We start from the raw sequence: 27,487 nt of genomic DNA, 5'->3' as shown, positions 1-27,487 counted from the left end.
CCAGACACAGTGTAACTGATTTCCACTCTAAATGACGTGCCAATAGGGGAACACACAATCAATAGACCGCATGCAAAGTGGTATTTGGGATGGGTGAGGTCTCTAATTTTGCCCTGATATGGACTTAAATGTAAGAATTCTTGAGATCAGCTCTCTATACAGCAGCAGACGTGCTCACAGGGAAACTTCAGGAAAAGTGAGCAGTGGCATGCTCAAAATTCACCAATTAAATGAGCTCCTATTTCCTAAGTGTCCAATCAGCCAGCTTGGGGGTGTGTCCTTGACCACTCCGCTGCTGCCATATCAGTGGATGTCAGGAACCCCAATTTGAATGTTTTTACTATCTCATGCATTCTTTTATTTCAAGTTCTTTCAAAGGGGATTTTTGTAAATAAAAAAAAAAAAATTGGCTCCATCCGAATAATAAACTTTTTTTAATACAGAAACTTTTTTTAATACAGACAGCAAAACACTTTATAAATCTGTTATAAAGTTCTAGGCTTGCTGGTAATGAACATTATTTCAGAGTTCCACTCCAGTTAATTGGGTTATATTGTAGAAGTTCTCTCTCCTTCAGCATCTCTAAGGATCGGGTCAGCCGGTTTTCTTGCCATCTGCTTTCCATTAACTGCAAATATTGAAGAAAATAATTATATTATATATCCATAATTCTTTCAGCTGATGTATTAACTAATCAGAGTGGTTGGGATGTATTACCTTCATCATTTATTTTTATATAAAAAAATATTAAAACCTAACTCCTGACTCTGCCTCTCACCCCTTAGAGGAGCACCACAAGTACATAATGGGGCAGATGGGCTGCTTGCTAGAATATAAATTGAGCAAACCGCAAAATTATAAAAAGTGTTGATCACTTGAAACAATTGCCATATTTTGGGGTGATTACTACTTTTATATTTAACAACACTTTTGACATCTATTGTGCTGCCGACCATAGTTATAAATCGCTGATTACCTTATAAAGAGAGATGGCCAAAGGAGAACAATGGAGTACAGTTATGTATTTTGCAAACTCTTTCCCATTTACTGACCCTTAAACATGGTGATAAAGAACTTGAAAACTATGAATCAGTAGTTTGGAATTTCTGAATGGCCACTTTTTTATGAGTATGATACCTCTATAATTTACATTTTAAAGCCAGTTTGGCTGGCCAAGTGGAAACAGGTTTTGTTCCCTGGCAATCGTGTAATGACCAGGATCTTCTTCCCCTCCAAATCTTGGGAGGGAGCGGTGATGAGGTCAGTGCCACTCCCTGCACCATTACATTATTAAATGCCAGGTTCCAAGGTGATGTCTGGGGCAGGTCTAAAACATCTTGCACTCATAATATCAGTCTCTGGGTTGAATGGTTCATCTTGTAGAAAAGAGCACGGAGGAAGATGGGGAAAGATTGGAGGATAGTATTGCAGCTTGCAGTTGTTTTTATCACTTTCTGTGAGATATCAATAGGAGTTGGGTGAGTGATGAATACATTTTGCTGCATTAACTTTTTTTCTAAGCAACTTAAAGCTGGTGACAAACCCCCTACAGATATAATAAGCTGGACTCACCCGTTTATTCTCATCCCTGTATCTCCTCAGGAATAAGGCTTTTGCTCGTTCTTGCTCCAGGTCCTGGACAATGGCTAAGTGGTCAGCATCCTTGAGAGCCTCCAGTTCCTTGCTCTGGCTGGCCAGGGTCTCCCTCTCCATAGCCCATTTGTCACTCATCTGGTTCTTCAGCAGTTGTCTGATCTCCTTCCTGTAAAATATATTAACAAAAGAAAAGTTTATGTAATGAGGTGGCTGCTTAAGAGAACCTGTCATTTCATCATACTATAATAGAAGATGTTATGACAGTTGGGCATTACCCTTTATCTCTCAGTTTGTGTTATAAAATGAAGGATATTACTTGCCTGTATTCCTCCTTTTCTGCTGCTGTTCCATAAAAAGGCCGCCTCCAGCCCTGGTGGAACCTAGGACAAAAAAAAAATTGTTGTGCAATTGTGTTAAATAATACACCCTGGTAGGATCATATCACAGAAATCCCTATACATGTGCAAGTACTTGTCCTTTCTGCATCTGCCCTTGGTGCTTTGTGGAAAACTTCTTTAATTCCCCAACCACCCCCACCACCACTTTTCCTGCACCTTCCCTGCAGCAGGCACATTTGTCTGTAAGACCCCCAACCTGCAACAAAACCCACCACTATCATAGACAATGCCATCTAAGCTATGAGCGAGTGGCATTCACTGCTGCCATTTCCTGCACAGTGCACCAAGCTTCTGCAGACCCATATGAAGGTGAAAGAGCTTCAACGTTGGTGTTGGATTCTTGGTGGTAGGTTGTATTCATCTCTCGAGTTGGTATGGCAGGTAGAAGGAGATGCCTGTGCCCAATCAACCAATCAATAAGTCCTTTTTCATGTTTATAGTACAGGCAGTGGCAACACAGACACCAACATTTTTCCATTAGTTTCCCACCTGCTATATTCTCTTTGCTGCATGGCAAGGACCCTCTGGTGGTTGTGCTGGTGGGCAGGCACTGTCTCCAGGCTTACTGTCCTCCTCTTCACCCCTGGGGGATGGAGGGGGTTGAGGCGAGGAGGAAACTGCTGCAAAACAAACAGCAGAGTAAACATTTTATCAAGTCATGTAATACTGTGCTGAAATACATAATTTTACAGCCCTGAGCAACAGCAGAGATCTAGATTTTTAAAGAAAATTGCAGGAAAAAGAGGCTCAGCAGCTCTCCCTTGGGCTCTCATCTAATGCATCTAAATCTGGAGTTACTGTATTCTTCTAGACAGCCAGCAAGTGAAGCTCTATATATGTGTTTACAAAGCCCAGTAGCTAAAGCTAGACACACAAGAAAATGAGCAGGGTCCCCTTCTCCTCTTTATGGCACTGTTTGAGATTTCAATCAGAGACATCCTGTCATTAAAGCTCACTAAGACTGGAGAAGATCATGGAGGATCCAGCAAACCTGGAATGATTCTGGTCCAGAATTGAAAACATTTGCCAACTAATAACCAGTGAGTTTGAGGAAATCCATTCCAAGTTTGCTGATTCACTCAGGTACTCCCTTGATTGTCTATCTTCTCTAGTCTTGGAAAGATTTATAAAATCAGGTCCAATGTGTTCTGTGCCATTACAAAAACATAATTTCTCTGGGAATCCTTTGTCATCAGTGCATTTAATAGAAATGTCTGCGCTGGCCCAGCTTTACATCCATACATAATATTTTATGTAGCCGGTGTAGGAGCAAAGAAGAATTCTATTGAGTGTCATGTAAATGACAGCTCTGAGTCTTCTGGGGCTACAAAGATCACATCCAAGATGGTGGCACCAAGCAGCAGTCTCAAGGCATTAAAAGGTCTACACCAGGAAGGCTTTTGTGGGTAAATACCATGCATATATGGCATTGCATTGTGGGAAAATTGTGGTTGAAATCCGTGGTCTGGTGATGAACAAAAAACAAATATAGCTTCCTGAAGCATTGGATTTCCATTCAGGATGAGCCAAAAAAAGATGATGATCATACTTACTACCATGCTGGTGGTGTGTGATGCTGGCACAGCAGGCAGGCACAATGGGGTGATAGAACATCTTCTTTTAGGAGTGCTGTAATTTCCCAAGGTGACGATTGGTGTGCTCGGCAATGACACCCCCTCTGGGAAAGAGATAATGATCGTGTGATGAGACTTTGCAGGTTACCAGTACCTAGATGTGATGGACTTACCTCCTGCCCTACAACCCTGCTTCCCTGATTTACCTATATTTATAGGCAAGGTATTCTCTAGTTCACAGAGGGGAACTAGGCACAAAAGGATTTCATTAAAGGAAATACCAAGATGATAAATCTGGGCAGTACCTCATAACTAATTGCTCATGTATGTAAACTGCAATTTGTAAGTACACCTGTAAGTAGTTAGATGGCAATGCGGTTGGGGAAGCTACATGGGGCGGCTGGTGACTAGCAAACATAGATGTAGTTAGGGGGTTATGGGGTAACTTGGCTACCTGACAAACCGCACCAAAACGCCAAGAGACGGTGTACAGCTGCTAAATACAGAGGTTCTCCTAAACCATCAGTGTGACCTAAGCTTTGGTCAGGTGAGGTCAAAGCACAGCCAGTTTTAGGGTATGGCAATATGGGCAATTGCCCAGGACCACCACCTTCTTCAGAACCCCTTAAGTGACAGAATGGTGAGAGTTACAGGGATTCTGTGCATTTGGGGCTTCCCTTTATGTCTAAAAGTGACCCTTCTCCACCAATGGCTTTATGTGGGCCCATTAGTCCTATATTCTTCCTACGCAGACAGCCAAAATGGGTTATTAGGCCCACTGGGTCATGCCTAAAATTGGTGTTCTCAACAAAAATGTTTTTCAGCTGGGTGGGGAGAAGCTGTGGGTGGTCAAAAAGTTAAACGGGTGACACATGACAAATGTAATGTTTCTGGTTGTTTTTGCCATAGGTATCCAGTAACCCCTATAATTCTGTAAGATTTCCACAGCCCCCTATACCTTGATTCAATTTTCTAATGCCCACCTTCTTAATATGTCCCATTTTTCCATTATCATTGTATTATATCCCAACTGTTCAATGCCTCTGTAGTGTGACCCTACTTTAGTTACCACCCAAAAACAGGTGGTTACTGAAAAGTGCCGGGTGGTGCGCCTAGCTAAAAGACGCTGGGGAGAACACTGAAAGTGATGATCAATGATGCACTCTGATTGGTCGATATTAGTTGCGGCAAGTGTATGTTATCCCTCTGATTGGCTCCTCCTTATTATGTTCACCTGGCTGATCAATGGATGGATTTCAAGGAGAACTCGTCTACTTACTCAGGCTCATTCTTCGGCCTTGCAGGGGGTCAGCTGATGACCTAAAATGACAGGAATGTTTGTACAGTTAGTAACCACCCGTCTACATGTTAAGTTGATACTTACAAATGAAGAAATGAATTCAAAGCAAGAAAATACAGCTTTGTCTTTTGCTATAGTTCAGGGCCTGTGGGCTCCTGGCTTGTTTAGATACTCCAACCATGGGATCTCTTTTCCATAATCCTGGCAGATTTGTGTGCCCCTGCCAAACTTTGTTCCCAGCTCCTCCCGTAGCATTTACGCCAAGTTCACACAAATGGCTTTAGGCTGTTTTAGCACCAAAAAATAAAAATGGTTATCATTGAAATTAGTTTTTGGGGTTCATTTTTTAGCAGCTGCTGGCAGTAGCTTTGCTGCACATTTTTCAGACAATGCATGCAGTTTGTAAGTTTTTTTAGGTGGTTAAAAAAAAAAACTCACACATTGCTTTACTAGGCATTTGCAACCACTTTCAAACATCTACACCAGCATTGGCAAACACCTGAAAAAATGTTGGCACTCCCAGGCACCTATTTAGTGGTTACCAATAGGTACCTGGGAGTGATATATGCCACATTGTTTTTACATTCCATTATACATATAATAAATAAGTAAAGCCACTGCAGGGGTGCAAACCTGGAAACACAGCACAGAAAGGAAGGAAGATGCCCAATGGATTAACAATGGATTTGGCAGATACCATCTACCAAATGCTAAAATATCTCATTCCCACTATGTGCAGTGCAGTTCTCTTCACAATGTATCTTATACACAAAGATATAAGACATTGCATAGAGAGCAATTACTAAGATTTAGCTTTATTTCCTGTCCCAGAGATGCAGCAGGAAGTGAGAACAAATCTCTAAAGATTGAATTTCTTTCTTACATAGCTCTTCCTACTTTGCTCTGCAGGCATTTCTTTCTGTTTTGTGCTCTGCCCCATTCAGTGTAACACAATGACTGCTAGCTGTGTGTTGCTGTTTGTTGCAGTATAACGCATGGCAACGCAATTCCTTACCACGAAATGAAGCCGATGTGAAAAAACAGCCTAAATGTTGTTTATAATATTCCCAACTATGCCGACCCCCCTTCTCCTGTACATAGAGTTCATTTACCAATATTGATATATAATAATAATTATCACTAAATTCTAATCCTCACATACCAACATTATATTGCGCCAATATATGACCGCAGTGCAGTCATAACATTATATATGCCTGTTGCGGAAAGTGACTATTTTGTTGCAGCCGGACCCATTTACTGCACAGCTGGGCTACAAAGCTCAAATACAATTGTTGTGCATTGCAGTTTCATTTAAAATGAACAGTTGTGTAATGCAATGAGTGTGAACGCATTTAAACGCATGCAATGAAGAACCTCTCGTGTGAATGGACCCTGATTGCAACATTGTTCTGGCTATGTTTCCTCTCTGGCATCTGCAGAGCATCTCACCTGACTCCTCTATCACATTTTTTGTCTTTGTTGCAGTGAAAGTTTTCTCACTTACCGTCCCCAGTCGGTTAATTGTCACTCTGATTACTGGCGAGGAGAGTTGTCAGACATAAAAATACAGCTGAGATCCTCTTACTGGGATTAGAGCCTTCAGAAGTGTTTAATCGTCTCTGCTGTAACTTTATCTTTCTCCTTTCTCTTCACTCTTCGCTCTACTGTTTGCATCATGTGACCTCCTGCTTCTCCTGGAAACCAAAATGCCATGGACAATGGGCCTGTCAAGTGGCCGGGCTGGTCTGGGGACTCCCACGGAGGGGACGGTGGTGCCAGGGCTGCGATGAATTCATTGTACAGGTTAAACCAAACCTGTGATTATCAGAACGGCTAGCAAACCTGGCTGTTGGCAGGGAAAATATTAACTAGGTTCTTGGCTGCAAAAGGTATCAGCGGGTTGTCATCATGCAACAGGGGTTATTATTATTGAATTGTATTTATATAGCACCAACATATTACGTAGCGTTGTACAATAAATAGGGATTGCAGATACAATGACACAGGAGGAGGCGAGGACTCAGAATGGATGTTTTCTCTAAGTAAACATGAAACTAAAAGTTTTTTTTTCTTGAATTCATTGAATATGGTAGAGTGTATTTTTTTTAAATGTAACTTTCATTATAAAAAAAAAAAAAAAAAATTTTTTACTTTAAAAGATTTGTCAATCCCTCAGCAAACAGATTCCAGGTCCTGCGCCGTCCTGAATTTCTTCCTGGATCCAGCACGTGCCTCAATCTTCTTCCGTCTTCTGCTTATATCACCCAATCTCATACTGCACATGTGTGAGATCAGCACTTGTGCGCATGCTGGAGACCGGGCCTAAGCAGAAGGAGCGGCCTGAAGCTTCCTGGGATAAATGACATTTGTATCACAGGAGGCTCCAGGTTTCCCATTCATCCTTTACTGCCACAGCAGTAGAGAAGGAAGGGGAGGGGATTCCCTTTTTGAAAAATTCACCGTTTATATAATGTTAAAATGGTATATTAGGTCCGCTTTAAGTTTTGGACAGTTAGGAAGCGGTAAAACACCGCTTGGTATATTTTATTGCTGCATGACTCCCATTAGGGAGATTTAGTCTTATTTCCTGTCCCAGCGATGCAACAGGAAGTGAGAGCAAATCTCTATAAAACAGGAATTCCTTTTTTAAAAAGTTGTCACCAGGACAGGTTTCCCCATCGAAAGACTTCTTAACACTTGTTCCAGTGACAACTATATAGGTCTGTCCACAAGTAAAACAAGATGAGAGACAGGATGAATCTGCCCAGACAGTCTAACCCCTCACTGGTCTAGAAAAAAAAGTTTGGGTTGGCTATAAACATTAAGGGCTTGCTCACAGCTCATTTGCTGTCAAGTTTGTGTCGTATGTATTTCTTTTTTACTTCCTGTCTCAGAGACAAAACAGGAAATGGGAGGAAAATTTCTCCAAACAAGGGGAAATGCTTTTTAGACAGTTGCCACCAGAACCCCATTATAAGATTTACCTTCTATTCCTGTTCTGATGACAACACACATTTTTCTGTGACCTAGCAGGATGTGATTGTTTCCAGCAACAGTAGAATGAAAGGCGAAGGGGGCAGGACAAATGGTCATCCCCCTCCCCCCCACAATAGGATCCTGTAGACGGCCATTAGCCCTTGCTTTTTTAGTTTAGCATGGCGGATCATTAGAACTAAATGCTGGAATTTTACATAGTACGATCCAATCATTCATGTAGGGTTGGGAAAATCCAGCACCTGAAGGTGGCTTTTGTGAAAAAACAAAACAAAAAATCAAAATACCCCTCCTGCCCTCCTAGGGCTGTGTATTGCCCCCAGGGTGGAGGTACAGTACCTGCTGTCCTGTGATCCATAAATGATCTCTATACAGTGTAACCAATCCACATAAGAAGGATACAATGTATATGTTGCTGAGAGATGTCACTCCACCATCAACCCACCCACAAAAAGCAGCAAGGCCGGGGCAACAACTTTCACTTTGCCCCTTTGCTGTTCATTTGTTTCCCTGGTATCAGATTTGCATTTCACATAGCAATTTAAAGTTGAAACCCAGACAGAAGGTAAAAAACACCAATGAATTCACCTGTGGATTGATTTACAAAATCAATAAATTATTATTATTATTATTATTAATAATAAATTGTATTCATAAAGCGCCAATGTATTACGCAGCGCTGTATATTAATGTTTTAGCATTCCAAAGGTCAAGTCAAGGGTCTGGGGTAACTGGCAAGGGAGTCAGGGGCAAAAAGAGGGTCAGTCTACACCTGGCACCCTTTCAGATTACCCAGACCATTCAATTGCACCTAGCTTGCTTGCAAGCTAAGTGAAAATGTTGGGTCAGAGCTAAACCAGCAAGAAACCAGGTGCAAGTGTTGGATGTGTGCTAGCAAGCAAGGGAGCCATGTGCAAAGATCAGAGCTAGCCAGAAAGGTAGTCAGGTGAAGGCTGTGATTCCATTTGCACCTGGCTTCCTTGATTGCTAGCCCAAATCCAATACTTGCACCTGGCTCCATTGCTTGCTGGCCAAATGCAAATGAGTTAAACCAGCAAGGAAGCCAGTTGAACATAAAATTTGACCATTCACTTACATCTAGCTCCCTTGCTGGTGAGCCTATACCCTCCATTTGCATCTGGCTAGCCAGGAGGAGAGCCAGGTGCACGTAAAAAGGCCAAGTAAAATGGCTAAACTGGACTCTTCACTCGCACCTGACTCCCTTTTTGGCTAGCTGGGTGCAAATGGAGGGTATGGGCCAACCTACGCTCAACTAGAAAGAAAATGCATTTGTTGGGTTTGTGTTAAACAGCAAGGGAGCCATGTGAAAGTACAGTCTGACCTTCCACTTGGACCTGGCTCCTTTGCTCTTTTTTTGTCACTCTTCCTCCCTCGTCTTCCTCCCTTCTCCACTCTTCTTTCACTGTCTATCTTCCGTTCCCCATTTTTCCCCTGTGGTTCTCCCGTCTTATTTCTGCTGGGTTTCTCTCTTTTCCATACCTCTTCTCCTAGGAGAGGATAATTTTTTGGGTAATGGTCAGTTCTAGATCAAAAGCATATTTGTTCGGGGCCCAGTACTGAAATACCCTTCGCTGGGTTGCGTGATGGGGCTTTGTAAATCTGAGGACTGGTCAAAATGTACTAATAATTTTATTTTAGCATTTTTTTTATCCGACCATGAGGACAGTGAAGGTCCAGGTGGTGACTATTGCTCATATAAGCAAGCAGGTGGCTCCATTCATCATTCCTTGCGGTTGATCTCTCTGTCTGTGGCCTGGCGGTGAACTGGCTATATGGGCAGGCTGGGGCCTGTTATATCTGTGCGGTTTTACTTTGTTGACTTCTCTATTCAAGTCCCTGTGACCTCCTGTGCGATCTGATCACTAATGCAAACAACCGGCTGCCTTCAGTGTGAGGTGTCCAAGCAGCGTGGTCTCCCTGTCTGGTTTACATGACCCTGCAGCCTACTGGCTAAAAGCTGGGCAAAAATTAAAGGGAACAAGGATGGGCCGAGGAGGGTCATTTATCAAAGTGAACCTGTCACTGTAGAGTTAACATTAGAAATGGCAACTCCAATGGGAAGGGAAAGCTCTGTAATTACCATTTTGATGGCCCATAAATACCACCTCCAGCCACTGTAAGTAGTCCACACATCCCAGTACACCCAGAGGGTCCTCCTCCTGGCAGGGGACAGGCCTTTCTACTCAGGCTGTGGCTGCGTTCTAATCCAAAGCAACTGTTAGTTTCAGATGTGCAGTAAACCACAGCAATTTCCTGCATGGTCAACTGCTCTGCTCTTAGTTAAAATGCCCCTGATCAAGTCAATAGAAGCAGCTGGCCACTCAAGGGAGGCCAGAGTCTACATGCAATGTTCAGGAACCACGCAAACCACCGCAATGTGAATGCAACTGCATGTAAAATATTCCAAACTGTTCCTTAGCAGGTAAATGGGAACAGTTAGGAGTCATATTGTGCATGCAGTTGCATTCACATTACCATGGTTTGCACGTAGGCTCTGGCCTCCTGTGAGTGGCCAGCCGCTTCCATTAGGTTGAATAGGGCCCATTCAAACCACAATGAACTGCATTAGTGTTACAAATGATTTGCCATTGATGGAATGGAGATGGCCCCCTGGTGCATATAGGGCTCACAAGGAGTGGCTAACCATGTGTTTTTTTTGGTTGGCACGTCTGAAAGAGGCCTAAAAGAATAAATTTAACATTGGATTGGGCTGCAGGAACCCATTGCCAAAACCTGAGATGTGCATTGCAATGCAAAACCTTATTGCACCCCTTGCATGTAAAGTGGTCAGTAATGGACCCACCTATAGTAAAGTGCACTATGGTGCACAGGTACATACTGTATACTCGTGCATTACTGTGCACTACGTTTAGTTAGAGCACACCACGACACATTCATGCATATACTCCATGGTTCAAGGTGCACTTTATAATGGTGTTAGGGGGTCCCTAGGGGCTGAGGGGGAGTCTAGGGGGCCCCTAACTCTATACCATAATGCATTGTGTTCACTGTGTCGTCTTGTACTTACCCAGCACTAAATACGAAGGAGCAACCTGAGCGCAAGCCAGATGTTGATATCTGAAAAAAGGGAACAGCCGCTCATATGTATTTTCTCACAAGTAATTGTTACTGACATGTTTCTGCCACCCTAAGCTAAATCGGTGCGAACGGATTTATTTAACCTAAACCCTTTCTTGTGTTAAACAAGATTTTCATGAGAAACAAGACTTGGAACCACATGAAGCAAACTGCATCAGACATAAAACGGTTGCTCAATTCGGTGTATTAACAACACGCGTCTTTCTATAGGAGGAGATGGCACGGGGCCCACCTTCCCGGCCTTGTGTTACAATACATTGTTTGTCTGGCATCACCTGGCTCCAGATGAAATGTGTGTGTGTGATGTTTTAGACAAGCTCTTGCTGACACTGTGCCAAGACCACCCCAGTAAATGGCCACCCCTCTCGTCCCTGTTGCTCCACGCTTAAATAAATAGAGGAAATGTGAAACAGATCGGCTCCTTTTGGTCTCGTTTTTTTGGTTGTACTTCATAGATTCAGCACACTATCACCCCTGACCCTAAATAAATCAAACAGAGACTCATTGTGAGGTCTGTGTGTTGACGACTTGCGTTTGTGCAGCATGGCGCAGACAATATAACTGGCCATACAAGGAGCAAAAATATGTATCAGAGGCTTTCTGGCCAGTGTCATGGCTGAAATGGGCATCCTGTTTGTTTTTTATTTTTTAAGAACTGCTATGGTTTTGGGAAATACATAATGAAAATAAACTTGACAAGAAATTGTGCATTACTTTTTTTGGTGAGGGCAGTGGCCATGGTGCCAAAATCCCCAATATCCTTGCACAGAAAGGGAAGGTTTTCAAGCTTGGGGTATCTATAGACAAAAGGTGAACATCCATATATATGGTGGATTCATTGGCTACCCCCACTCCTGTAGGGGCAATAAATTATGAGCTCTTGAGTGTAGGGATGGTTTTTAGGTAGGAAAAACTGGGCAATTGTCCAGGGTCCTGACCTTGTCCAGGGCTCTAACTGAGTGTGCAGAGAGCTGCAATGTTGTGCAATTGGGCTCCCCACTTCATATTTACCCAGAGCCCCATTTTGCCTAAAACTTTGCAATGTTAAGAAATGGCTCAAAACTTGGGTCCATACACACCATTGCATGGTCTTAGTTTGAAGTTAGTTTTGATGTCAGCTCCCCTAATGCAGGAAATAATGCGCCTATACAAGTATTAACCAATGGGGTAGCAGGTGTGCATTCAGGTGTCAGCAATGTACTAAAGAAAGCATTATCTCAATGTGAATCAACCTTGAAGCTCTTATAACAGAGACCCCACCAAGTGTTGTATTGCTATTTTTAAGGTCAAATAAAAGTTTATCTTGCCATCCACATTGTTAAGGAAGTGGAAACATTAAGTTAACATGTTTGTCTTTGATTCATTTGATGTTGTTCATTGTTAAATCACATGGGGGCACTGTGGTTTCATAGAATTCCTTCTACAGCATCAGGTTATCTAATGCTAGCTTTATACTGAACCTATAATATGCATGGACCCTTTATTATGATGAAATCAATGAAAAGTTGACCAATAATAGGTTCTCTTTTGATTTATATTTGGATAGAATAATGATGGAAAATTCATTGGGCAAGGCTCTTTTTTTGGCAGGCCTGTGTTTTCAATACAAATTAATTATTGAATATTGAATACTTGTTCAATCACAACGATCAGTTTATATGCCCTATATTGTTTGAACATACCATCTACTGAGAATCAAATAGTGTATGCCTATTATAAGATAAACAATAGTTAATGGCTGTAGGTACCTAGACCAAGAAAATGAAAAACTTTCTAGCTTTGCATAGGCATTGGCTGCACAGGGGGGTCAGGCTTTACATTGTTGTCATTATTTCTGTTCACATTTTGCACCGAAACCACCTTCTAATATGTTCCCAGGGTGCTGTTGCATATCCATCTTCTCCTGCCTGAGTAATACATTCCTTTGAGAGATTAATACAGATTAGTATTTTCTTTTTGTGTTTTGAAGTTGGGAATTGCATGACGCAGGTGTTCAAAATCCTGAATGCTGGGAATCTGGATAAAGGTTGCCATCAACACATAACATAGGCTCTGATTTATCAAGCTTCAAACAACACTTAAAGCTAAACCTCTTGCCTATACTTAAGGCTTGCACAGTATACAGCATCCTCTGGTCTTTTACTGCTTACTATGATTTCACTGCAAACTGTGAACTTCTTTGCATTAAAAGCTGCAGCAAATCAGATGAAGCCCATCTCATTTCCTGGCTGGATGACATTCAGCATCATTCAACCTACCCATTCTCTACTAGCCTTTCTTCAGAGGTTACAAGGGGTTCCTTGAGCTGTTTCTGATTGACCTCCTATTTGTTGATACCTGCAGAGTTCTGGGCTCCCTTCATAAACTTAAAGGTCTTTTTATCTGCATGTAAGGGGGCATTTTTTATATTAAGGGACAATTTATTTTTTTAGATGGGGGTGCTTGGAGACTTAAAAGTTATTTCAAGTGTTCTTTGGGGGAAGAAGTTGTCAAGGCCTGATGCAGCCCTTTCCTCCCCAACCTGACTGTTCCTGGCCCACTCCCTTCATTCATTGGATTTCAGCCATGGAGGCTTATCATTACTTGTGGGCATTACCTAGGGCGGTCAGATTGCAGATACAGCCTGCATAGGAATGCCGACACCTCCAGCCTGGCATCCACCCGCCATTGCAGCTTGATGATTCAGGGCCATAAGAAGTCATGACTACATGAGTAACTGGTTTGGGGTGTTTTCGATACAGAAAATAACAAAAACCACATGTGTACTGTTTTTATGTATTTTATTTACAATGGTAATTTGGCACACAGCATGGCTGGCACACAGGCCTAACTACTAAGTAATATACAGATACAAACATGGAGGCTCCTGTGCAGTGATAGAGAGACGGATTACACCGACTCATATGACCGTCTCCCCACAGATTGTCACAGCTTTGTGTGTATACTCCACACCGACATGCCAGACCACCGACCTCCTTCTTCAGCTGCCGTATGAACCCTCCCCAGTCAGGGAGTCAGGGTCAGTTCAAAATTAGGAACTCTTCACTTTCATTGGTTGCTGGTGCAATAAAAAAAACAGTGCGTGTACATATATACACTAGTATAAAGACAGATATACATATAAAATGACTTTTACACATTTAAGGGGTCACTCCATCTAAAAGTGGCGCATCAGTTTTCAGGCTAGATGCCAGGCAGGTCATACGCCAATTGGCAACTTCAGTAGTGGGATCTCCCTCTGGTAATGTTAGGCTCCTTCCCTTAGATTGCAATCTTGATCCTTCTGCTGGAGACGGACCACATTGTTTTAGTTGGTAGGCCATAAGACCTGGTAAATCTAATGCAGAAGTTCCAAACAACTACGATTAAGCCGATTCAAGACACAAGCAAAAACTGAAATGTCAGGTGGAATGACCCTTTCAATACAAATTTTAAAAAAACTCTGCAAATACTGACATTTGTGTAATAGAAAGGTCAGCCAACAAATGACTGGACCCAGACTTTTGACCCGGTTATTTCAGAGAATATCTTTGGAGCACATTGGGCATGATTTATCAAGCTTTTGTTGTGCTTAGGGCATGATAAAGTGATCTCTCTGGCAGTATTATTGTTACTTTTACATACTTTTAAGTGCTTCTTACCATACATACCCCTAGTTCAATTGCAGCTTGGTGAACCAGGACCATTATGTCTATTTTCCTTCAAACATCCACATGCAAACATGCCTGTATTGTATTATTCCACAAACTTTTTGTCCAGCCCCTGGTCATGGTAGTTTCTGGGTATCTGAGGGAAACCACTGTAAATAGTTTCTCTCCTGGCTGTGCCATTCATGACAACAGTCACATGAGCCACTGTTGGTGAAAGCTTACTGGATATCTTGGTGGACACCAGTAGGAAAATGGAGGAGAGGGAGCCTGATGTCCACCCAGAAATGAGACTTTCATGGCAAAGCAAATTGTTTACAAATCGTGGACCTATTGCCTTTTAAAAAGAAGAAAAATGAAACTGCAAACATCACACAACAACAATGATGGCTACAGGAATCTTCCAGTGGATGGGGTGCAAGGAGGGTCCTTAAATTATTTTTTTACAGTTTTCCTTCAATTTTTAAAATGTTTTTCCTTAGCACTTTTAATAAGTTGGTATGGATTCTTACATAAGCTGACCTTATATTTTTATTTTCAGGTCTACTTTATTTTACATTGTAACCCCATCAGAGGAATTTACTCGTAATAAGGTCATTGTTTCACAACAATGGAACCAAAATGGCACTAACAAAATGTTCAGTGTAAAGAGAACCGATCACTGTTTAAAGCCATGTTGTCGTGTTCTAACAATAAGGCGATAGAAAGGTAGTCTTCTATCTTCCCTCCATTCCAGGGCCAAAGTCTGTTCAGCATTTGACCCCTACATCCTGTTTTGAGGTAGGGGTCCTAAATGGAACCATTGCACATGGTGGGTGACACAGACATTAGATATCCCCATTAATGGCAAATGCTGAAGGGGCTGACCAAAGCTTTATCACCGGAATGAATGAAATGTAGGAGACATGGGCCACTGAAGAGATTCACTTCCAAATACACTGGCCTGCACTTTTAAATATCTGTTAGCAATGGCAGTTCCAATAATTATGTCCCTACAGTTTTTCCATAATTCAAGCAATAAAACTATCAGTTCCTTTGATTTTCTATCCTACTCTGAAAAATGACAGCTGAAATTTTTAACAAAACAGATTCCATCTATTCTATTTTTGTAATCTGTTGACTTTTTATCATTTTTTTAACTTCAGTTTGACATTACTATGTCTGTTTTATTGACTAAAATACAAAAACTGGCCAATCTTTGCTTCAAAGTGCATTGAAATCCTAAAGATATCCTGGAGACCTCTATAGATGTCCTGAGCTAAGTTGTTTTTCCAGCAATCTGATGCCTTCTTAATCCGCAATGCAGGTCTAGCATGTGTTTGGATATAAAACTCAGCAAAAGGCTGCTGTATGATCAACTTAGCTTGCAAAGTAAACCCATTTCAGAAGAAACTTTTCTGTCAAAGGAAATGCAACCCAAAGCAGGACACATACAGTGTATAAAACAAATACAGTGTCAGAATCTACATTGCACCAATTTCCTGACCTGTGTTTGAAATACGCTTTGCTCACCCACCAAACGCAAAGCCCACCTACACATGCCAAAAAAAAATGGTTTAAAATTTTTAATTTCATTGGCCCTTTTTTTTAGGAAACCCTTAGAATGATTATAAGCTTACCGTGTACCATAAGTCATGCTTCATAATGGTAATTACTGTGAGGCTGTTGTATTGACAAAGGCTTTACTGTCCTTAATAACCAAATATATTTCAGCTGCCATTTTCCTAAAGCAGAGTGGTTTTCCAATGTATTTGTTAGTTGTAGTGGTTGCTTTATACTAGTGTTTCTCAAAAGGAAACCCCTTGAAAAAAATGTTTAGGTCTTCATGGAATCCCTGCTATAAATTTTGACAGCTCACAATATATTAGCATGGTGGTCAGAATGCCTCTTAAATTACTGGGCATTGTGAAGAATGTCACCCTTACAGATAGTGGAAAAGATCATTGGTGTCAGTTAAACTGACTTGAGAAGCACAAACTGCTCATTGCTCATGGAACTCCTAGCAAACTCTGGAGGAAATTTGGATGAGACACACTGGTCAGTCAGTAGACAGAAGTATCGTGAATGCATCTTGGATTATATGGTATCTATACTAGTGTTGCTCACCATTTACGTTCCCGCGTAAGAATGTATCTGATTGTCATGAAACAGAGCAGTTTTAACATGTTCACGGTCTTATATTGGGCCTTATATGGTATTATATACAAAACTGCAGGCCTCAGGCAGTTATATATACCTCTGGTTTACATTCAATCTCTTAGCTCTCCTTGGCTTGTTTGACACGTACCTTAAAAGTACTCATAGTACCACAATATAGGTTTTAGACTTCTGTATAATGATAATATATAAGTTTACATCCGTAGCTACAGGGACAAAAACCCTGTCTGTACTATTGTGTTTCAGATAAAATAACACATTAAAAGTCACAAATATACTTTTTGTCCTTTTAGGTAATGGCTTTAGCCTTTGTATTTGGCTTATGAAGGTTATAACCTTAACAGTTCAAAATAAATACTTTAAAAAAATTCTGTAATTAAAAAAAGAAATGAAGCAATGTTGTTGCCTATAAATATGGACACGCAATGTGCTTGTTACAGATATTCACTATATAACCAAACGGAGGATCCTTGGTATATTTTGCTTTTTTCAGTTTTTCCTCATCCAAAAGAAGAAATAAGGTTTTTGAATTTTTTTATCCTCCTAGTAATAAATTTCATTGACATTGAAAACATGGCAACCTTTTCCTTTTTTCATGTCTATACTTGTTAACACTGTTCAGGCATATCACAGTTCGATGGTCTCGCTGGCAATGCTGTTTGAATCTGTGGTCTGACTTCTTTCTATGAACCTCCTGCCAAAAGATTTCTCAGGTTCGCTGCTTTTGGACATGATGCTAGGTTGTGATCCTTGCTTTAGAAGTTGAGACGATGGAGAGTCTTCCAGAGGAAGGCTTTCCACCGAAGACAGGCCATGCCGCCATGGATTCCAGCTGATTTTGATGGACCCTCTGGAAACGCTGTCCATGGAGCTAACCGAAACAACTGGATCTGTTGTGACCTCTCGAGGAAGCTCATTGCTTTGCTGTATACTTTCAGTTGGAGAGTCTACCTCTGTCATGGAACTATCCTTGGCCAAGCTGTATAGGTAGTCTGGATTACTGCACCTTCTCATCTTCAGGTCTGCAGAAATCAAAGGGTCTATAGTTTGGTTCATACCAGAACATTCCTTCAATGAAGAACATGAGTCCTGTCTTGTTAAGTAACTGGGGTACTGAAGACTGGAATCCAAAAATATGCTGTCCCTGACCAAATGCTCTCTAAATAAAGCCTCATCTATGCTTCTGCTCAGATTGATGGGTGATGGAGGCCGAAACTCCAAATCAGCCAGTGAAAGCATTGACTCCTTTTCAAAACAAATACTGGTGTAAGAGCGTCCCATAGTCACGTTTTGAGCTTTTGCTGCAAAGACCACTTCCGGCTTAGGCCTGAAAAGAGGTGATGAAGAACGACTGTTGTTGTCGATCCCAGTACTTTTTGTCTCGTTGTTTTCTTTGAGGATTCTAAGAGGAACGTTCTCTGCCTGGTTCCTGATAATACTTTTACTGATGTTGTTATTGACCATCTTGTCTTGGATGCTGTTTGTCCAGTCGTAGCAGTTGTTTGGATATTCTGGTGCCTCCGTTTTCTTGTAAGTGCAAAGGTAGCCGATGATTTTGGACCAGCACGTGTGATCACTGTTGCTGCATTGTAGACAGAAACTGTGGGAAGCCACAAATATCATGGAGAAACACAGAGCTAATTCAAAGATTCTGTACCAGAACTGGAGAAACCACCAAGACCAGAAAAATTCATTATTTTGTCCAAGTAGCCCATAAAGCCATAATATGGCATATGCCTGCATGCCACAGCAAAGGAGTCCAAAAATACTGCCAACCAATAACACTCTGGAGGATGTAAACATACACTTAATACTTCGTCCTTGCGTTTGAACCACTGCTATGTCTTCGACAGGCGAAACCCTTTGTGTTTCATTTACAATATCTTTGCTGCTCTTTCTCAGTTGATAATAAGCCACAAAGTTACCCACCATAAGAAATATGCCCCAGGAAATTGAGAGGATCTGCAAGACCATGTTTACAGAAGGGTTCAGGAGATGGGTCAGGAGATCAGCGCTCAAGAGGACGATAAAGTGAATCACTGCTATAACGGCCAGCAACGCCAGACTTTGAAACTTTGGAGGCAACACTTGAAGACGGGCTATCTTCAGAATCAGAAGAACCAACGTAGCAAATGTGGAGAGCATAAGTGGGAAAGTGACGTTGCAAAGGACAAGAGCAATGGGTCGTGAAATCTTCCCCTTTGTCCCATAGGGATCCAGGAGGAAAAAGACACCTCGGAGGATTCCAATCACGAACAAGAGGGCATTTGCAATGATCACATAGGGAAGGTAGGTCACTTGTAGGATAGGAGATCCAATAAGATTGACAAGGGCAATTACAGATAAAAGTAGAAACAAGGAGCCAGTGCCATAAACGTGCATATCCCAAGCAAAGCTCAGAGTGTGCTGAAGGTCATCCCACTTTAGAAGTGTCTTATTGGTGCCAAGAAATTCACACATGCCGCTGTTCTTGTTGCAGATTGGAGTCTCCAGTGTTGGTTTCTTGGAGGGAAGATTGGTAGGGGTGTCGATCAGCTGTGGCCGACGGAAGGCCCTTTGGGTTGTGACTCTTATTTCACCACGGCGCCCATTCTTTTTCGTCTCGTTTGGAAAGGCTCTCGCTGTTGCAGACTCTGTTAGCTTTGGAGGGTCTGAAAAATAAAATGATGACAATGAATAGGAGTCTTGATTTTATGCACATGCTCAGACACACAATTTTAAACAGATTGTGACACCATTACAGATTGCTGTGCTGCCATTTCTGACCACCATCTGAAAATGATTTGCTCTAGTTCCCATGGTAATCCTCTGATTTGCATGTTTTAAAAGAGAAAGTCAGCCTTTTAGCTCTGCAATCAGCAGAACATCTTACAGTCCTGGGAAAAGGCGCTCTAGTTTATTGCAAAAGAGTGTTCTTGCTAGGTTTCTTTCTTCCTTGAAAGACCATAACCTCACCTTTGCTTTTGTTATTAATGAAAAGTCTTCCCAATGAGATTCAGATGGGGAGCTACACACCATAAGGCTTTAGTTTTTTAGAAGAAAAACAGCAAAGTATAGCCAAGTTAACATTTAAAAAAGCACCTATGGCTCCATCTACTTTCTAGTGAAAAGAAATAAATGAAAACTTTTTAAACAGACCTGAACATAATATATATATTATTGTGTATATATAACCCCTTCCCATTTAACATGATTATAGATTGTTCCTAGGCCCCAGTTTAAATAAAATAAATACAGAAGGAAAACATTTCACATTCCTTGATTTTTTTAAACAAAAAAAGGATGAAATCTATTTTCCCAACATCATCCAAATATGCGGCATGACCGTATATGTTCCATTTGTAGGCTTTGTGCATAATAGATTGCTGTTCTAATGACACAGAGCTGTAAATTGTGGCATTAGCAGCAGACAGCAGAAGATTGTTCTTTCCATGATGAAAGGTTTTGTGACTGCAGGTGACGAGAAGAGTTTCAGATGTTAAATGATCAAGGATTGTGTATTCATCATAGCTGTGATCAATCAGATCCCTAAAGCTTTGTGAGCCGGTATTAATGTAAGTGAGGAATGTCTGCATTCCTGAACATTATAATCACTGGCTCCTACTACAATGAGACGCATTCATGGGACAGGTCATGGTATTGCTGTTGAGATAATGTAACTTAATTCTATGTTGTGATTTGTGGATGATTCTCCAAGATAGAGGAGCGTTTGTTGTCCTTATGGATGCAACATGTTGACACAGCAGTATAAGTTACCACTGGATGTAATTTTAAATGGATGTTGGTTAAAAAGAAATGCTCTGGGGGAAAAAAGCTCTGGCCCAAAGGTAAATTTTGCAGCCAGTACACTGTGAGCAATACTGTTTCATAAAATAAAAGTTGGGTTTTAAAAGAGGTTCTTTGTTGACAGGTCTCATCTACAATTAAATTCCATTACCTGCCTGACCAGCACCACTATCTTCTTTATTCTTCTTTTCTTGCTTTGGCTCTCTGGCCATCTTGATTGGTCGCGCAGGAGTTCATCCATACCTGGCAGCTGCAGAGTAAGCTGGGAAATGCAGACTGTGCGTGCAATTTTTTCGGCAGATTGGGATGATGATCAGGCAGGTAAGAATGCTTATTGAAGAATGTACGTTGCCTGTTCTTTTCTGCAATAAAGCCCTGCCTGATCACAAAATTTGAAACTTTAGTTTGGGCTTTAGGGGTCAGACCACTTCTTTGGTATATGGCGGAGGTAAATCACTACTGGTGATATCTCAGCACTGGGTTCCTGGGTCTTGCTGTAAAGGTTCCTGTCCCTGAATTTTTATTTTCTGCATATAATGGACAAGGTAACAGAAGTAGCCAAAACACCCAAAACTCCCAAATATACAGGATAATTGGCCATTATAGCAAAGAGGTCTTAGAATACACAAAACACATAAGAACCAGAGGACAGGCAGCAGATTCTTTTCAGTCCCCAGCATTATCACACACATCATCACATCTCTAGACAATGTGAGGCTTTTAATAGCAGCAGATTGCCAGTGAGCCCTCATTAAACAGCATATCCTGCAAATTGCATTAACAGTGAACAACCACAAGTCAGTCTATGAATAATGGTCATTAAAGTAAACCTTTCAAGGAATTATGTAAACTGCCATGGCTGACCAGGTCCTAAAAAATCCTGCTTGCCTGTTTGGTGTTCTGATCCTCTAACCTTCTGAATCACTGACCTAGAATGAGGACGCAGCTCAGATATTCAGCTAATTGCAGTTATCTACATGCTTGTTTCTGCCATGTGACTGCCTGTATATGAAACAATACCTTTACATCCAGGTAATCAACATTCTTTAAATGAGTTTTGCAATGGCAGTTTACATAATCTCTCAGCGGTGGGTCCACTTTAAATTATAATTCAGTTAACATCAATATACATTTTACAGATTAGAATAATGACTAAAAAGAAATACAGATTCTTCTTTTACTGATGATAGCGCTAACTAAAAGGTAGATTATAGGTTTTAATTTCACAAGCTGGTGCACAGGAACAATAATGAGAATTTTAAGACCTGCAGTGGATTTTGTTTAAAGATGAACTCTAAGCAAACAACTAAATACATAAATGAAATTTATGTGGGATCTTTTCTATCAATACATTTTTATTTATTTCCATTAGGTCCTGGAAGTTACACAGGTCTGCCAAACAGTGCAATTATATCTGACCTGTTATGCCTCTGCTGCATTTTTACCACACTTTCTAGTCTTGTCCCTCTCCGGCTTGTGACTGAACATTGAAAGGGATGCAGCAGAATAATGAGCACTATCACTCTGGTTTCTTCTCCTATCGCAATAGACCTGATTTATCAAAGCTCTCCAAGACTGGAGAAGATAAACTATCATGGGAGAACCTAAATGATCTAACAAACATCCAATGCATTTCTTAAAAACAATTTGCTATTAGTTGATAAATGTCTTAAATCTTGTACCAGATCCATTCCAGGTTTGCTGAATCATTCAGGTTCTTCTTGATAGTCTATCTTCTCTAGAGCTTTAATAAATTAGCCCAATGCATAGAACAACTGACTGGCTCCTGGTGCTGCTTTGCCTTTTCAGTCTGAGCTCTGGTGATGTAATATTGAATACAGCGCTGCATTTGTCCCCTTTATAACTGCCTGGAGTTCAGATTTTCAAGAAATGATCATTTCGTTCTGCAGTCATGTTATGTGGCCATTTTAGAAAGATGATGGAAAGCTAGTGTTGTGTTGATGAGTAATTGCCTATGATATTATTACTGCACTCTCATGCGCCGTATCTGAATAGCCGCAGGTTTGGCCTTTCCCACTGGCTGCACATTGTCTGAATATTGTTTGCTGGGAGTTCAGTGTAGCAGAAGTAACTGGCCAGCCACAGTGAATAGACAGATCACAGAGCCACCGGGTCCATTACAAATGTTTTATTAGAATCACATAAGATTCAGAGGGATGAGGTCACCCATCTATTCAAGGGCATTTTCATCTGATGTCTAGGCCACCAGAAGAGAAAAAAATGCTTTTTAACTGGGATTAGAACTGTCTGGGTGGCACACAATGATGAAGTTATCTCACGGCGGACCATTCAAGGCCAATTAATATTTCCTGACTACTGAAAAAAGTATAATGAAGTTTAAACTAACATAATTTCCAAGTTTTTTAAGCTTTTCCAGTGTTTTTTTATGAGCCCCTTTAGACCGGATAGATTAGATACAATGTCACTGCCTAATTGTTTAACAGATGCTAAGATATCAAAAGCTAAAAGAAGCACTGCCTATGTAATGGGAAAATATGGCTGCCCCTGCCATGCAAATTATTATTCAAGAAATTAGTTAAAAGAAGAAAATGTACATATATATATCTGTGTTGAACTGACTTGGGCCCCTGTTGGCTGAGGAGGGTCTAGGTCCTAAGACTGCCCCTGCAAATAAATATATATCTATATATTAAAATTGAAGTGATCATCAGGACTATTCCAGAGCTGAGATTGTCTCTTATAACATCATATGCATGAAATGTGTATGCAATCCAGCAAACCTAGAATTGATCTGGTCCAGGACTGAAAACATATGCCAACTAACGTCTAATGGAATTCTTGGGCCCCTGTTGGCTGAGGAGGGTCCAGGGCCCTGCAGTGGCTCATTTTGTACTTCCCTAAATATATCTAATTCTAAATGATTTTTAAAAAAATCCTTCCAAGTATGCAGGATCACCCAGGTTTCTCCCAGGAGAGTCTCCTCTTCTACAGTCTTGGAGAGCTTTAATAAATCAGGCCCAATGCTTGATAGATCAATTATTCAAACATATATTGGAAAATGTAATTCTTCGCCACTTCCCCCGCTCTGACCTTCAAAATAGGAACAATATCGTTCATACAAAACTTTTTACTGTTGGATCAGTGGTTGTATATGTAGGACTATGGGAAGATGAAGAGCAGTGCTTGGAACACCTGGTTCTAGCTCATCTCAGAACCAAACTACATAGACTAGCCAACAAAATGCAACCTAGCAGGTGAATTATCTCCTCTAATGTGGCCAGTCAGTAGGCACCCGCAGGAGTCACGAAGAACTCACAGACATACATTGACACGGCTGATTTGCTCATAACTTGCTGGATCAGTTAAAGACCATCCTTTATCTGTGGGCACCTTCAACTTGGTTGCATTTAAAAATTTGGGATGCCAGGAGATAATGATAATTGTGGTAGATAAATTCCAGATGGGAATTAGGTCACCAAACCGGTTTTGTTATATAATCGTAGAAAACTTTTGGCCCATAAAAGAAAACAATACATTGGAACAGAAAGCCTTTGTCACCAACGTGCAGTTACAATATTATTACGTAATCCCTGACTTGTGATGGGAGCTGATAGAGCTCAGTCATATGGGATGAGGTTAATAGTTGTAGGAGGATAAGTAGGGGTAGAGCTTGGCAATCCCTGAGATCACATCACCAATGTTTTGTCAATTGGCCACATGACTATCACTAGGGGATAATTAAATTCTGAATTAAATTCCATGTTAGACATTATAAGCAAGATTGGTGCAGAACTGAGTTGTGTTGGAGGATGTCCTAAAATGGACCCTTAGCTAAAGTCATGCCAACTGTTTCTATGGAAACTGATAAAAATAGCCATTTCTGACATGTGAAACGTTTCAGAAAACATTGTAATATCAAACTAGCTGATGGGTAACATGGATTCTTTATAAGATGAACTACACCTACCATGCAGATAGAAGCACTTGTCCTACTTCCTCCTGGTCATTGACTCAAACAATTGTGGTTTGCATGGGGATAAATACCAAGTTTCTTTATTGATGGGTTTTCTTGAAGGTGGGACCTCTTATATAAAGCCCAACTGAACTTAGTTAATACATAACAACTAATACATAATTAGTTAAATACATTCCAGAAGCATCAGGACAAAAGACATGAGAAACCTTTAAGCATGATTTCTTAAAGGTTTCTTAAAGTAGAAAAACCTGTCCTTTGCTTGGATGCTGCAGAAAAGATGTGTTGAAGCAGCAGTCTCTGAGCAGAGGTCTGGCATACCACTGGCATACCAAGAGGTAAAGATCTATTTGCAAAGCTATTGGAAAGACTTAGCAGGGGGTGTGTCAGACCTCTGTAGATAGACCACTGCTTCCATACAAAGAACAAGAGAGCAGCATGCTGGCAGGGAGCATGCTTTTCTTTTTTAAGGAGGTAAAGTGACAGTGTCTATGCAAAGGGCATCAGCCGACCCACTTATACTAACCTTACCTGTGTTACCTTATCTCTTAAATTGGCATCTTTGCCAATCCAAGAAAGTAGTGATATCACACCCCTGGTTATGTGATAATACTTGGGACTTCTGACCGTCTGGTATGCCTGAGCACTGTCACACGGGAGCTAGTCACTTTCTCCTCCATACCTGGAAATGTTATTTTTTCTCACCAGATTAGAAGGATCAAGATGCATTGAGGGTGTGCAGGTAAAGTGACCATAACTATAACTATAACTTTGCCATGCATCGAAATGCCATTGTATCTCTTTATTATGGTAAAGTTTAGTGATTGGGTCTCCATCTATTTTAATACAGGTACAGAGGTAAAACCATTAGGAGAAAGCTATCACATATATGCAGCCCACAATCATCACATGTGTTTCATCATATGTATTTCATACATCTTTTCTTCTAACCCACAATATTTAGTTGCATCCTTCTTGACTGGTGACCTCAGGTTGGAGAGAACATTCATACCATTACAATAACTTCCAAAATATCTTCATCATCTCAAATGTCCCAACCATTCTGCAAATGAAGACTATTGCAAGATTCCTCTTTGTTCCCCTTCTTCTGGGTGGGCCAGAATAGACTAAACTTTTCCATAATGCAGAGTGATTGGAGATATGAGCCGTATCGGCAAAAGGCATTTCCTATAAACTGATGGGAACATCTTGCTGATACTATCTGGTAAACATAAACTATCACATGTAAGCTTAGACAGTTACGTTCAGAACTCAGCACTGCCGTCTGTTCAATAATATATTCTGTTTTCATCATATAAAGTAAGTGACCGCTGTGGCCCCACTGCCTTGTGCCAAACTAAACAGCAATCATTGGATCCCATTACCCCAACCGGGGAGGAGTGCTAGGAAGATTGCTAATGATCACAGCAATTTGCGCCCCCGGTTCTTCAGTGTCCTCTAAACAATGTAGTTGTCACCTCTCCTAAGATAAGCTTTTACAAAGTAGTACAAAAATAAAGGGTGATGTTTAATGTTGAGAATTGATAAAGCAGAGTTAGTCCAAACAGACAACATGCCAGAAATGAACAGTGTACCGGCTGTGGGGGACAGGAAAACTTATGGAAACTGTATGTTTAAAGCTAAAGTTTCATCTGCCTAGAGTGGACCAGTCAACACATTGTATTATTATATAAGGGTGTCTATTACTTTTACATAATATAAAATGATTTGTTTTTTTTTTTACATTTTTTTGTGAGGTTCCCCTGTTTTTTTAGTAAAAACTAAAGGGAAACCAAAGCCTCATGGGATTCTTGTGTCATATATCCTATGAGGCTGTGGACTGCTCCTTCTGCGTATGCCTGAAATCATTCATGCGCCATGGGGGGATTTTTTTATATTTGCAGGAAGACACGTCACCCACAGTCACGCCTGCGCACTGCAAATTTGGGAGACATGAGGCCGCAAGTAAGAAGATGGCTGCATTTGTCATTACATCCAGCTCGGAAAGAAGAGGAGACAAGTCAGCGAGGGATTTACTGGGCTTGGTTTGTTGAGGGCTTTTCACCGGTAAAAGTAAGTGATTTGCTTTAAGCCTCGTACAGACTTCAGATAACTGTCACATGACTATCAGTAAAAACAATCTTTTGTGATTGTGTTTATGAGAACCAGCCAAAAATTGATTCGCCGCACACATGGCTGCTTTCAGTAGCTAAGAGGTCACTTTAAAACCAAAAATAAAATAAAAAGGAATTATGCAGCCAATCCATATTCAGCAGCCTGAGTTACCCTGCGAGCAGCTTCCCACAAGGCCGCCGACTGCCTGGGACATTCCAAGCCTACAGACTCTGATTGTCAATTCATGTTCAGTTCCTCTGACTGAACAATATGCGCTCGGCTACGGGGGCCCCGGGCAAGCTGGAACCGATCTTTGGGAAAGCAGAACAACAACAGTGGCTGAGTGAATTAGCCCTTGTGTAAACATGAAGCGGCGTGGTACTACGAGCTATTCAAATTTTGCACAGAAAAATAGAACGGGAATTCACTCATAAGGGACAATAGAACCATCTTCCTAAAAGAGCCGCCACCAGCTTTCAGGGCTTTTTTTCAGCTTTAATGTTCTGTACAATATTATATGGAGGCAAACCTGCTACAGAAGACGACAGTACAGGGATGGTTGCAGAAAAGATTGGGCCCTGGGAAAATATGAACTAAGGACCCACAAGTGCACAGAATTTCAGCTACCTGGGGAAGATGGGGGCAATTGCCCAATTTGTCCTTCCCTAAAACCAGCCTCACTCATTTACCTGTACTGTCATCTTTTTTCTGCATTGTTAACATTAACATAAACCCCACAGTTACTCTTTAGGGCAACAACCACCCTGTCTCCTGAGCCTGGTCAAAGAAGAAGAATGTTCTTCTTTAAATGTTAGGCTGAGCCAATCCTTATTATACAGAAA

At 41.1% G+C, this 27,487-nt stretch overlaps 1 protein-coding gene across 2 annotated transcripts in view; it reads right to left on the bottom strand.

Moving 5' to 3' along the window:
- Positions 1-13,748: 13,748 nt before the first annotated feature.
- Positions 13,749-27,487, bottom strand: part of PRRT3 (proline rich transmembrane protein 3) — a 46,530-nt gene continuing 32,791 nt past the window's right edge. For both annotated transcript variants that reach the window (XM_072420652.1, XM_072420653.1), the window contains exon 4: positions 13,749-19,440. In XM_072420652.1, coding sequence (XP_072276753.1) covers positions 17,417-19,440 — 2,024 coding nt within the window. In that variant the 3' untranslated portion in view covers positions 13,749-17,416. The remainder of the gene's footprint in view (positions 19,441-27,487) is intronic.

This window comes from Pyxicephalus adspersus, chromosome 8 (genome assembly GCF_032062135.1).
Source record: "Pyxicephalus adspersus chromosome 8, UCB_Pads_2.0, whole genome shotgun sequence".
Classification (NCBI taxonomy): domain Eukaryota; kingdom Metazoa; phylum Chordata; class Amphibia; order Anura; family Pyxicephalidae; genus Pyxicephalus; species Pyxicephalus adspersus.
The sequence above is the reverse complement of the archived record's forward strand: the minus strand, read 5'-3'. Positions and strand labels throughout refer to the sequence as shown.